This window comes from Uranotaenia lowii, chromosome 2 (assembly GCF_029784155.1).
Source record: "Uranotaenia lowii strain MFRU-FL chromosome 2, ASM2978415v1, whole genome shotgun sequence".
Lineage (NCBI taxonomy): Eukaryota > Metazoa > Arthropoda > Insecta > Diptera > Culicidae > Uranotaenia > Uranotaenia lowii.
This window is the reverse complement of record NC_073692.1, coordinates 372,669,068-372,680,709: the sequence shown is the minus strand read 5'-3', so window position 1 is coordinate 372,680,709 and position 11,642 is coordinate 372,669,068. Positions and strand designations below refer to the sequence as shown.

General features: G+C 39.4%; 1 protein-coding gene across 4 annotated transcripts in view; it reads left to right on the top strand.

Moving 5' to 3' along the window:
• The window catches only part of LOC129744090 (E3 ubiquitin-protein ligase SH3RF1-like), a 61,084-nt gene extending 49,984 nt beyond the window's left edge, over positions 1 to 11,100 (top strand). For all 4 annotated transcript variants that reach the window (XM_055736454.1, XM_055736453.1, XM_055736455.1 and 1 more), the window contains exons 8-11: positions 7,492 to 8,158; positions 8,224 to 8,358; positions 8,428 to 8,721; positions 9,254 to 11,100. In XM_055736454.1, coding sequence (XP_055592429.1) covers positions 7,492 to 8,158; positions 8,224 to 8,358; positions 8,428 to 8,721; positions 9,254 to 9,425 — 1,268 coding nt within the window. In that variant the 3' untranslated portion in view covers positions 9,426 to 11,100. The remainder of the gene's footprint in view (positions 1 to 7,491; positions 8,159 to 8,223; positions 8,359 to 8,427; positions 8,722 to 9,253) is intronic.
• Positions 11,101 to 11,642: the final 542 nt, after the last annotated feature.

The following is an 11,642-nucleotide window of genomic DNA, read 5'->3' as shown; positions in this document are numbered from 1 at the left end:
TCAGAATCTCCATTACGATTAGAAAGAGTAGCGGTGATAAGATACATCCCTGTCTCACTCCAACAGTTACCGGTATTGGTTCGGACAAGACACCATCGTGCAAGACCTTGCACGAAAATGCCTCGTATTGTGCTTCGATGAGATGGATTAGTTCCTCTGGGACTCCTCGTCGCCTTAAAGCCGCCCAGATGTTTTCATGGTTAAGTCGGTCGAATGCTTTTTCGAAATCAACGAACACCAGCAGAAGAGAGTGCTGGAATTAGTTGATTTGTTCCAGTGTGATTCGTAGGTTCAGACATGATCGTCCGGATCGGAATCCACACCGAAAAAATTCTTCACATGAACGCTACGTGAAAATGTACATGGATTTTTGCCACCATGAAAATCACGTGAAATGAAACCTACGTGAATTTCAGGTAGCAAACGGAGCTGGCGCAGCAAGCGGAATTCACGTAATTTTCATATGAGTTGTATGTGAAAATAACGTAGGTCGAATGTGAAAAGGGATGCGTTCTGCTACATGCGATTCACGTAGCTTTTATTGAAATATAAACGTAGTTGGTTTTTTCGGATCTTATAAATAAAAAAATGTGTTGATTTTGCAGGACATTTAATTTTTCTAATACATGATGCACTTTTTATTTTCAATTGAAACTTTGTACACTTTTTTTCACATACCTAACATATAATATCGCATCGAAGACGGCATTTGGGTTTCCTCCATAATAATTGCCTGGTCGTCCTAGCTGCCCCAATTCCGAATTCTGAAAAATAACAAAAAATATAAATAACGAATTCACAACTTATCTTCAACTACTTAAGAAAAATCGGCTTCTCCATCATCTAGAATTTGTCTTTCTGATAGCACCAACTGTTGGATCCGCGCCATCTTGAGTAGTGTATTCTGTCACATAGATTTTATGTGAATAAGTTATCCAGAGCTACGTGAACGTCACATAGAATGCACCAAATCCCTTTGTACTTGGCGGATCACTCGATTTTCACGTAAATCGAATGTGTCTTCGTTTTGACAGCGATCAGCCATATGAATTTCACGTACGGATCAAGTGAATTTGTATTAGCTTTTAAGTGATTCAAGTAAGTCGAGCAAAAATTCACGTAGAGAGCGCCTACGTGAAAATCTAGGTGAATTTAACGTTTTTATTTCGGCTGAGTGCAGCTTGTTGCCGTCGGAGTGTAGCGTCGATTTTCTCCTGGATCCTGTTCAGGATCACTTTGCAGACTACTTTGTTGAGGGCCGTACAGATCAACGCTATCACAGGCAGATCTTCTTTCTTCAGGATCTTCACGAGGATTCGCGGCCAGTGCTCAAGACTGTTGACATGCTTGGATGAAAGTGAAATAATTTTCCTTTCAATTTCTACGTTTGACGTTTCCATCATTGCGCCCAATCAGTCAAAATAGTAATCTGTGACTGAGTGACTGAGTGTCGAAAAAATATCACTCGATTTTTTTACTAGTGACTGTGAACTTTTGAAAAACTCACTCATCTAATTTCGGAGATCATGATAGAGTTGAAATTGCACACAACGCATGATTTTTTGGGATTTTAACGCCTGGGCGTTTTTATCCCCTACAAACATTGCATGCCGGGGATCTCCATTATTTTTCTTCCAGGTCGTAGTCTATAAAGAAAGTATTAAGCCGACCAATTAAAATCGTCGCTTTTAGAGGCGTTTTATCATTCGGACACGCCTAACCGTGCAGGGGCAGGGTAGTCATATTGAGTTGATTTCGCAAACGTCCAGACGGCATTGCTAAAAGTTCGGAAGAAAAATTTTTTAATTGTCTGGTAGTATAGAAAGTACATCCAATCATGAAAAATCCTATTGACTTGATAGAATGTTTGTTAACGTCACGACTTTGTGGATTGAATGACTGTGTAGTGAATGACGAAAGAAAAAAATGTATTCACTGTCATTATGAAGTGTAATATCCTTCCATTGCATTGACTCCTGGCTGGCTGGTTGAACTTCCACTGTTGATTCCGAAGAATATTCGTCTTGTTCGTATGCATAATAACGAAATTATTTCTGAAACATTTATAAGTTTATATGCACGAACCCTTTTTTCCGTCGTCTGATACAAAATTTGAAATCAGGAATAGATCCTTGTCCGGCAGTACAGTCTTGGCGTAATGAGCAGATGCAAAATCCGGCCAGAAGAAAGGGGGATACTGATGCTTTTTCTAGAGGGCAGCAATCTCTTTTCCAAGCATTCATCTTCGTAAACTTGAGCATTTATTGTACCTTTGACGAAGAAAATATTTGACCGCAGACCACAGGTATAAATAGTTTGCCATACTAGAACCTTCTATCCAAATTTTTCCATCGCAATCGTACAGTCGGCATCATCCACCTCCTCGTCCGTCGATTTCGTGTAGAATCGTGGCCCGAGAAGTGTTCCTGAATCCTGTTTGACGTAGGTTTCGTCATCCATTAAGATGCACCTTTTGATGATGTCCAGAATCCGTTCGTAAAGATTCCGCGCCCTTGGTTTTGCTCGAGATTGCTGCTCTACTGAATTTTTACTGCCGCTCATAGCAAGTCCGTCCCATTTGCATTTTCATCATTTTTCAGTTTATTGCTGGAATCACTTCAAATTTATCTGTAGTTTCAAGGGAAAACTTTGTTTTCAACACTTTGTTCTGATGAACATTGAAAACAACCTCAAGTGATTTTGTCCCATTGAACGAATGATCGCAAGTCGGTCCCATATGGCATAAATCATCGCATGTCGGTCCCATTGCCATAAGAGCCCAGCAAAAGATTTTCCAACGAATCAAAACAAAATTATAATTCTTATAAAGCGAAAATCTTTCATTAGTCGTTGCAGTGACAGATTCTGTTGATTACTTTGGACTTTTTACGATTTTTCAATGCCGTTTTTCTCATTTCAACAAAAACGCAAATGGGACGGACTTGCTATGAGCGGCAGCTTAGGTAGGGGAACATGCCCTATTATGCGCCACCTAAGCGAATCGCTGATTTTCTATGTATTCCACGTACAAATTGTGTTAAAAATGGGTGCAATCGTTGAAGAAAATTGTTTTCTACAAATGCCTATGATTTTTTATTACTCAAATAGCTATAGTTTTTTTTTTTTTTTTTTTTTTATGCGGCAGCTTGTGAGAAATCACAGAGCCCTTTTGAGGCTAAAACTTCTCACCGCGGGGGAAAGCTAGGTACATGAATTGGGAAGGAGTTGGACGAGACGGTAATACACCAGAGGGACTAAGCACTGGCACTCAATTGAACACTGGTTGCTCCCTGATAAATTAGAAGGTCAGGGAGCTGTATTACGAGCAAAGTTAGGGTTTTACTATTCATTATGTAAATGTGTAAATGTGTTGCAGTTTAGATGCTACGATATGTAACGCTGTGTTGTGTGATGTAACAGACAAATAATAGCCACTGTGGGCTGAGGTTTGTTGTTACGATGTGTATTGCTGTGATGCGTGATGTAACAGACAAATAATAGCCGCTGTGGGCTGAGGTTTGTTGTTACGATGTGTATTGCTGTGATGTGTAATGTAACAGACAAATAATAGCCACTGTGGGCTGAGGTTTGTTGTTACGATGTGTATTGCTGTGATGCGTAATGTAACAGACAAATAATAGCCACTGTGGGCTGAGGTCTGTTGTTACGATGTGTAATGCTGTGTTGTGTAATGTAACAAACAATAATAGCCACTGTGGGCTGAGTTTTGTAGTCACGATATGTAACGCTGTGATGTGTAATGTAACAAACAATAAAAGCCACTGTGGGCTGAGGTTACGATGTGTAATGCTGTGATGTGTAATGTAACAAACAATAAAAGCCACTGTGGGCTGAGTTTGTTGTTACGATGTGTGATGCTGCGTTGTGTAATGTAACAGACAAATAATAGCCACTGTGGGCTGAGTATTTTTGTTACGATGTGTAATAGTGTGTATCTGAAACGAACAACATCATTAGTAAAAAAATCAATAATCTGTACATAACCAAGCCCATAATAATAAAGCCGATCTTGATGGAGAGCAAGAAAAACAAAATAACTTACTTGAGAGGTACAATTTTGATACCGCTTTACCTACACTTTCAAGTTAGGAATGCTTGAACTTCTTGGTAGATGTTTTACAAATCCGTCTCTGTAGGAATAGAATCTTATATTGTCCTGAAATATAAAATATCATTAAAAAGGTTTATCACGTAGAATAATAAACAGGTCAAACAATCATTGCTGATCGGACCATTGAGCTTATGGGTGGGCGTTGGTTTAAAGCCGTGGAACCAGCACCGTTGTTTTCCGTTTCACTAAAGCTCATGTAGTGATCCGTTGGTACTTATGAGAGTTACATTGTGATATTTTACTATCAGAATATAAATTTCTCATACGACAAGGTAAACTCATTTATATAGAGGTGCAGATATAAATGAGCCCCCACCCGCGTCCACGGTATTACTCAAATAGCTATAGTTGCTTCAAAAACTTGATTTTTTAAAACCTTATTCAAAGCCACAGAACAAACTGTGTTGCAAATACGCGCCGCCGTGTGTTCAATACGCGCCTAGCAGCCGAACACACCCGAAAGCAGCCGAAGACCGAAAACACACCAATACTTACAGACACTTTGAATGAAAATAAAATCAAAATGGACTAATCAAAATTAAAAAAAAAAAATAAAAGTAGACTTTTTGGGCTGAAATAACGTTCAAAATAAGGTTTTAGACTTTCTGTTCATTTTCAATGAAAATTGGCCTTTTTGAAAAAATAATGCTATTTTCAGCCTACTACGATTGGCGCGTTATAACGAGCGCATGGGCCGTGATAAAACATACCCATAAAAAGCATACCATAGCGAGTTCGGTATAATTTTTTAGCATTAAATCGTAGTTTAGATTCTCCTCTATCGATGTGTCAGAAAATATTGTCTTATTCGGTTTTCTCTGCTTGTTGACACCTTATTGGAAGTGTTTTAAAATTTAGATCGAAATGAAGAAAAACCTAAATTGTGAAATTATCACGACACAGGAGCATTTTAAGGAAAAATTCATACTTGCCATGACCAATCACAGCATTTAGATCAAATTGCTAATATTTTGCAGGCTTAAAATGCTTCAGATTCTTCAAAACAAGGGTGGCGCGTATTAGCCACATGGGGCGTTATATGAACTTTTCCCCTACCTGTAATATCCTTGATCCTACGTGTTTGCCTGTCTTACTTATACTGACTAGCAGGGATGCCAACTGTTTTCCAGAAAAGTCTGGAAGATTTTGAAAAAAATGTCTGGAAAAGTCTGGATGGCTATCTTTGTAGGTGATGACCTTTTTTTTTTGGTCGTCAAATCGCAATATTGTAGTAGTCTAACTCATTCCTTGAAAATAATCAATGTCGAAGTTTGTGTGAACGAAAGCTTGAACAACCGAAAGCTTTAACCCATTCAGCTGTCAAAATAACTTCTGTATTCTGCTTCACAGTAAATTCAGTCTTGCGGTTATGAGCAATTGGATTTTAATAGCATTTTTTAACTAAAACGTTGAACTTATAGAAATTTCTGGACAAATCTGGATAATTTATGAAAAGTCTGGACCAGACAACATGAGGTCTGTATTTCTGGATGACACATAAAAATCTGGAAGATTCCAGTAAAATCTGGAAGGTTGGCAACGCTGCTGAGTAATACTGACTTTTGCTCTAGAGAGATCCCAATATTTATACTCTCGTTTACCTTGCTCTTGCCGCTCATGGCTTACTTTGATTTGGGATTATCTTCCATCAGGATACCACATGAAGTTTGTGATTTTATTTAATCGTCTTTCGAAACACGTGGGGATAAAATTTATTTTCTCTCATTCATGCCCTACTAAGTATCTCACTTTCACTGTTCCAAGCAGCGCCCTTTGTGTTTCGCTGTTATGCGGATCCTTTTAACTTAGATTGTCCAGAAAACTTTCAATGTCAGTGTGCTTTATAGTTACCCTGAGAGTTTACTTTACGACGGATGAGATTCAGAATGACCTGCACGGGTCATTTTGACTGCTACGACGTATTCGCCCAAATCAGCCAGCGTGAGATTTTTAAATGATCGCATCGTTCCCTTCGCCTCGTTGGAACTCGACGTCTGACTTAACAAGCGTCTGGTTCTGAGCTTAGCCCAGCTTTTGCAAATCTCGAGGCAAATTTGACGAATTCATTCAGAATCTCAACATCTATTAGTGCTTTGCTTTTTTCGGTTGCTATTACCTCGGCCTCTTTGGATTCGTTAGTATCAAAATTTCAATTATACTCGCCACTATTTAATATTTTTGTCGTCTTTTGGTTCCCAATTCAAGGGGAAGAGTACGCTGCAAACGTCGTAGTCTTCGATAATTTCCTGCCTATTCGTTTCGGTGACCTAACACAGGCCTGGCTGGACCTATACGAGGCCCAAGGTGAAATTCAGACCGGCGCAAGTTAAAGGATGCATCCGACGCCCGCATTCAACGAAGTTCTCTGTGTCGTAAACCTACAAGATTTGCAGATCTGTTGCCAAGAGCTAAAAGACCATAGGCTTGATGCAAACGGTATGAAGATAAACGTTGATAATTGACCGGTTTTTTTTTTCTTAAAACTGCTGGGAGCTGCAATTTACGAAGTACAACGCTTTAGACTTGAAACACCATTATGGCTCACATCGACTTGCTTTTTTGAGGCCATCAGTTTTGTTCAGAGGTCAAAAGAATGGAACCTTGTATTGGCTGCACATTGACAATTTCCAAAACTGGTACTATTCTAGATCAACCCTCAAATTCAACTTTGTGGACGGTATAACACTTATCACTGGAAGGGGATCGGTAACACTTCACTTCGGTAATACTTTATTCCCGTTTCCGATTGTGAGGGAAGGTTTTATTTTGCCTGGACTTGGAGTTTCGGATCGATTGGTAGAAACGCGTCGACACTGCTTCATAGGTAGGAAACTGACTGTATTCAATGGGCGATGGGCGCGCTCGCAGTCCCGGTATACGATTTCTCGTGTGTTAAACAGAGAGAGAAATAGCCTTCACTCCAATTTCACTCCGATTAGCTGTCATTCTTATGGAAATCTGTGTAGGAGTAAAGAGCAGGCTTTATTCTTTTCAGCAGGCCCAATCCCAATTATGCTTTTTGTTTACGTCTCTCCCAAACTGAGCATGAGAGAGACGGTAAATTGGTGAGTGGTGAGTTCGTGAGTAACTCTGCTCATGCTTTGACATTTCACTAGAGATGCGCAAAAAATTAGACTTATTTTCATTACCAAACAGATGCTCTTTCTTTAAACATCAATAACGATGCCGGCTACGTCCTAGCAATCCAATGAAAGTTTTGAGAAGAGAGAATAACCACTTCTGCATCCTAGCAAAACAATTATGACTAGTGTTGCGATCTTCTTATTTTATCTTGGAAATTCCTACGCTCTAATTCAATGAAACCCAATTAACTTAATAAAATGTAACGTATTTTTTAGCCATCTACTACGTCACCGAACGATGCCAGGATGGCTGGTTCAAAGGAGCCAACCGGCAGCAGAAGGTCGGAGTTTTCCCCGGCAACTACGTGACCGTATATAAAGGTCGCAATGAGCATCGCAATCTACTCGGTGCTTCAACCCAATCAGCCACGGCAACATCAACAACCGGAACTGCTGTCGCCACCGCCGGTGTCCTCCCTCACCAGCAACAACTACAACCACCATCACTCAACAATCCGTCCAACATTACCAACAACCTAGCTAACAACCAAGTCACATTGCCTGCCTTACCCCCGAGGGATACCGGTGCCACTTGTAGTGGTGGCTCCAAACAGCAAACAGCGAACCAATCCGGCAACTATATCGAGTCGCTGTTCGGAAGAAAATCTGGTGGTGAGAAAAATTCCGGTTCTGTGGGGACGTCCGGAGGTACGCCTACCAATGGAGAACCATCGGCGACGAGTAGCAACAAGGAAAAGAAAGATTCGTCGGCAGTCAGTTTGATGAAACGGCTGACCAACATCAAGCGTTCCAAATCGCCAACGGCGAAGGAAGGTGGAACAAGTAATCCCGCCTATTCTAGCGATAATCCTGCGTTCGAAGATGGTCTGCCAACCACGGTGAAACCGAATCTTCAACAGATCATCAATCCGGTTCATGTTCGGTGAGTTCTCTGGATAAATGAGTGAGCTTTCGATTTTTAACTGTATTTTTTCTTCGTTCAAACAGATCCGGTTCTTGTCCCAGTCAACTTCTTCAAAATCTCCCTATAGATCTTCATTTGGCCCAAGGTCGCGAAAATGTTCCTTACATGTATGGCTCCCAGCGAGTGAAACCGCACAAAGAACGACCATCGATGCATGGGTGAGTAGAGCCCTTACTAGACCTTTCAAGTAGAATTACCTACTTAAGCAAAAAATTCTCCTTTCCCAGTTTAAAACACGAATCTGCTGGCCGGAGTTCGTCGTCGAAGCACTCCGGTGGATCGCAGCAACAGAAATCTCACGAAGCTCCAGCCTCGGCAACAGCGGCTTGCGGTGGTCACTCCAGTTCCGAGGCGACAGCCCCGCCGAAAACGACGACCCAAGCATACCACCGCAAGTCGCACAGCCTGGACGCTTCGGCCATTATCTCGCACATGAGCGGGGGAGGAGCAGGAGCGGCCACCAACAGTGGGGGGACGCCTTCCTCGAAGTCCTCGTCCAAGTCGCACGCCGTTAGGGAACGGTGAGATTTGAACCTTCTTTTTATAGTTTCTAAAACTTTCTATTATAGTTCTTACAACATTTTTGTTTCATGTAAAAATAATATTATTCTGAAACATTGATTTTAGTATTTTGGAAAATAGAACTGTTCAAAGTTCAAAGATGAATCATCCAAAAGGATGAAAATCACGGGAAAAAGTACTCTTTAAAGCGGAAGAAAGAGAGGCTTCATTTACAGCAGTTTAAAGGTGTGGTTTCGCAAAATTGTGTAATAGTTGTTTCTTGAACGGACATCCTTTTTGAAGGATTTCTCAGTAACTTCCCATTTGATGATTGTCTTGAACGAAGCTTTGAGGGTTCAACAGTTTATACTGCTGCCAAGACCTCGATAAAGAGGTGATTTAAAGTACGCAAGTATTTCGTGAAATGAAGCGATTGAAAAATGTTATGACCTTATGGTTCGATAGTTTTCGGGTGAAGGTTCAGTAGCTTTTAATTATTTTAAATGGCATTATCAAAATTTCAGAATAACAAACTTCTTTGGTTTCTTTTAGGTTCAAATGTATCGTCCCGTATCCACCGAACAGTGAGTATGAGCTGGAGCTACGAATAGGGGACATCGTACTGGTGCACAAAAAGCGAGACAACGGCTGGTACAAGGGAACACATCAGCGAACCGGCAAGACCGGTCTCTTTCCGGCATCGTTCGTTGAACCGGATCTCTGATACCGATGACGATAGAAGGAAAACCCCGAAACGGAAAAGATGACAATGATAAAACGAAGATACTCGAACCAGAAGTAGAGGAGCAGCTGAGCGATGCTCTTTATTACATAGTTTATTGAACCATATTGTGTAACAAAATGACAAAATCAACTTAAAAGGTATTACATTTTGTGTCGTCGTGTCAGTCACCAGTGTTTCTTTTTTCTCTGTTCTCTAAAGTTATAATAATTTGAGATAAGTGAAGAGGAAAAAAATGGTGTTTAATAGTCAAGTAAGTTCGAATAAAATACGAATCCAATGCACAGTGATATAGTAAGCCGAATTGATAAAATTCTGATAACAAATAAAACAAAAATATGTTTACACAAATCAGGCCAACAAAAAGTGCAAATTTGTACCTAATTTTGTCTCTATTGGGTCTTTTAAAGTCTGAGTATAAAAGTTAGCAAACATGTTTAAAAAACGTTGTGGTAATATTATGGAGAAAAAACAAAACAAATCCAGTTATTTTAGATAATGTTAGTGCAAATCAAGATGATAGCTCCTAAGGTAGGTGTTGATCTTTGAAGGTTAGTTAATAATAAATATAAAAAAAACTGTCTCGATGGACCACAGATATTAAAACGCAAATTGGTTTCAACAAACTGGATATGAACCCCTCCCGGAAAATTATACAAATATTATCAGTCGTGCATTTGAACAAAAACAAGTAAACAATTTGTGTCTGTGAGTTTTCTTATCTGTATGATACTGATTCATTCCGATATTGCAAACGATATTTATCTAAAAAAATAAATCAGAAAAACTATCCAACTTTAACTCTCCCAAACAGAAAGTAGTAAAGCTATGCATCGATGTTGTGTTTGACCGGCAAGAAAATAATCTTTATAAAAGACTTTTACGCAATTTATTAGCTAATCTATGTAATCAGCAAACTATCGTGTATATTACACTACCTACATAAATCTACTTTTTCTAACATCACTCTTCATGAAGTAAAATTTGAAACACGAATGTAAATCTTCCATACTTGTTTTGTTATAGGTACTAATTTACTTTTTTTAAATAAATCGCGCTGCACAAATCGACATTTCCCCATTACAAAAATTGACATAAGTAAATCTGTTTTATTTACTGAACCACAAAACCAATTGTTCGGAAATTGTAGAAATGATTATAAGAAAAATTCACAAATCTTTTTAGGAAACGAACCCCTCATAGATCTGTATTACATTAGGAAAAAAGCAACGGGGCACGCGAAAAAAACAGGGTGTTTGTAGTGAATTTACACAACCAATTTATCGAAAGTTTTATCTAAAGTGACCACTCTTGAAATTGGCACAGACTGCGAACACGTTGTTCCCAAGCAGCAGTGAATTTGCAAGTTTCGACCCATTATTTTTTATGTTTTACTTGGTAGCTAACTTACCGTAGAGGGTAAGAATAAAACATGACGGAGATTTTGTGGTTTCTAGACAATTTATACGAGAAAAAAATTCATCCAATGTGCAAAACGCCCTCATGATAAGTTAGAAAGTTGGAGTATGGTGTACTTCTTACTTACATACTGCCGATGCTGTGGCACAGGCATTTGTAACTCTAAATACAATGGCAAACAATGTTTGTGTTAATATATTGATGATAAATGGAAAATCAAACAGGTATAATCGTACTGTCGGAATAAAACAAATGATAAATATATTAAAATTTGAGTTTACAGTGTTCCATTCCTATTGCAGATATCACATCACTTACTGACTCGAATTTGTGCTGTGCCTGGTAAAATTTTAAGTTCAACTACCGAGGGCAAGTTTTTCATTTCTAACTTCTCATTTTTTATCTTCTTCTCACTTCCCTGTGCTGACGTCTTACTGCTCTTTGCTTACATCATTCTTCATATCTCAAGTCCCAAGATCTCAAGTCTCGGATATAACGTCCTATTTTTCATGTCTCAGGTCTAAGACTCGTGTTTCATGTCTCAGAACTCAAGTTTCAGTTTACATGTCTCGAGTCTTAGGTCTCTTACGTCAGCTCTCAAGTTTCATGTTTTGAGCAGAGATGTTAAAATCGCGAGTCTACATACTCGCACTTTGCCCTTCTTTGCAGAACGATTTTATTTCGTTAAACTCGATCTGCAATGATGCTATCTAAATTTCAACTCGGAAAGCATCAGGAAGTAAGCTTCGGGTAAACTCGGCAGGAGTAAACAGCAATCGG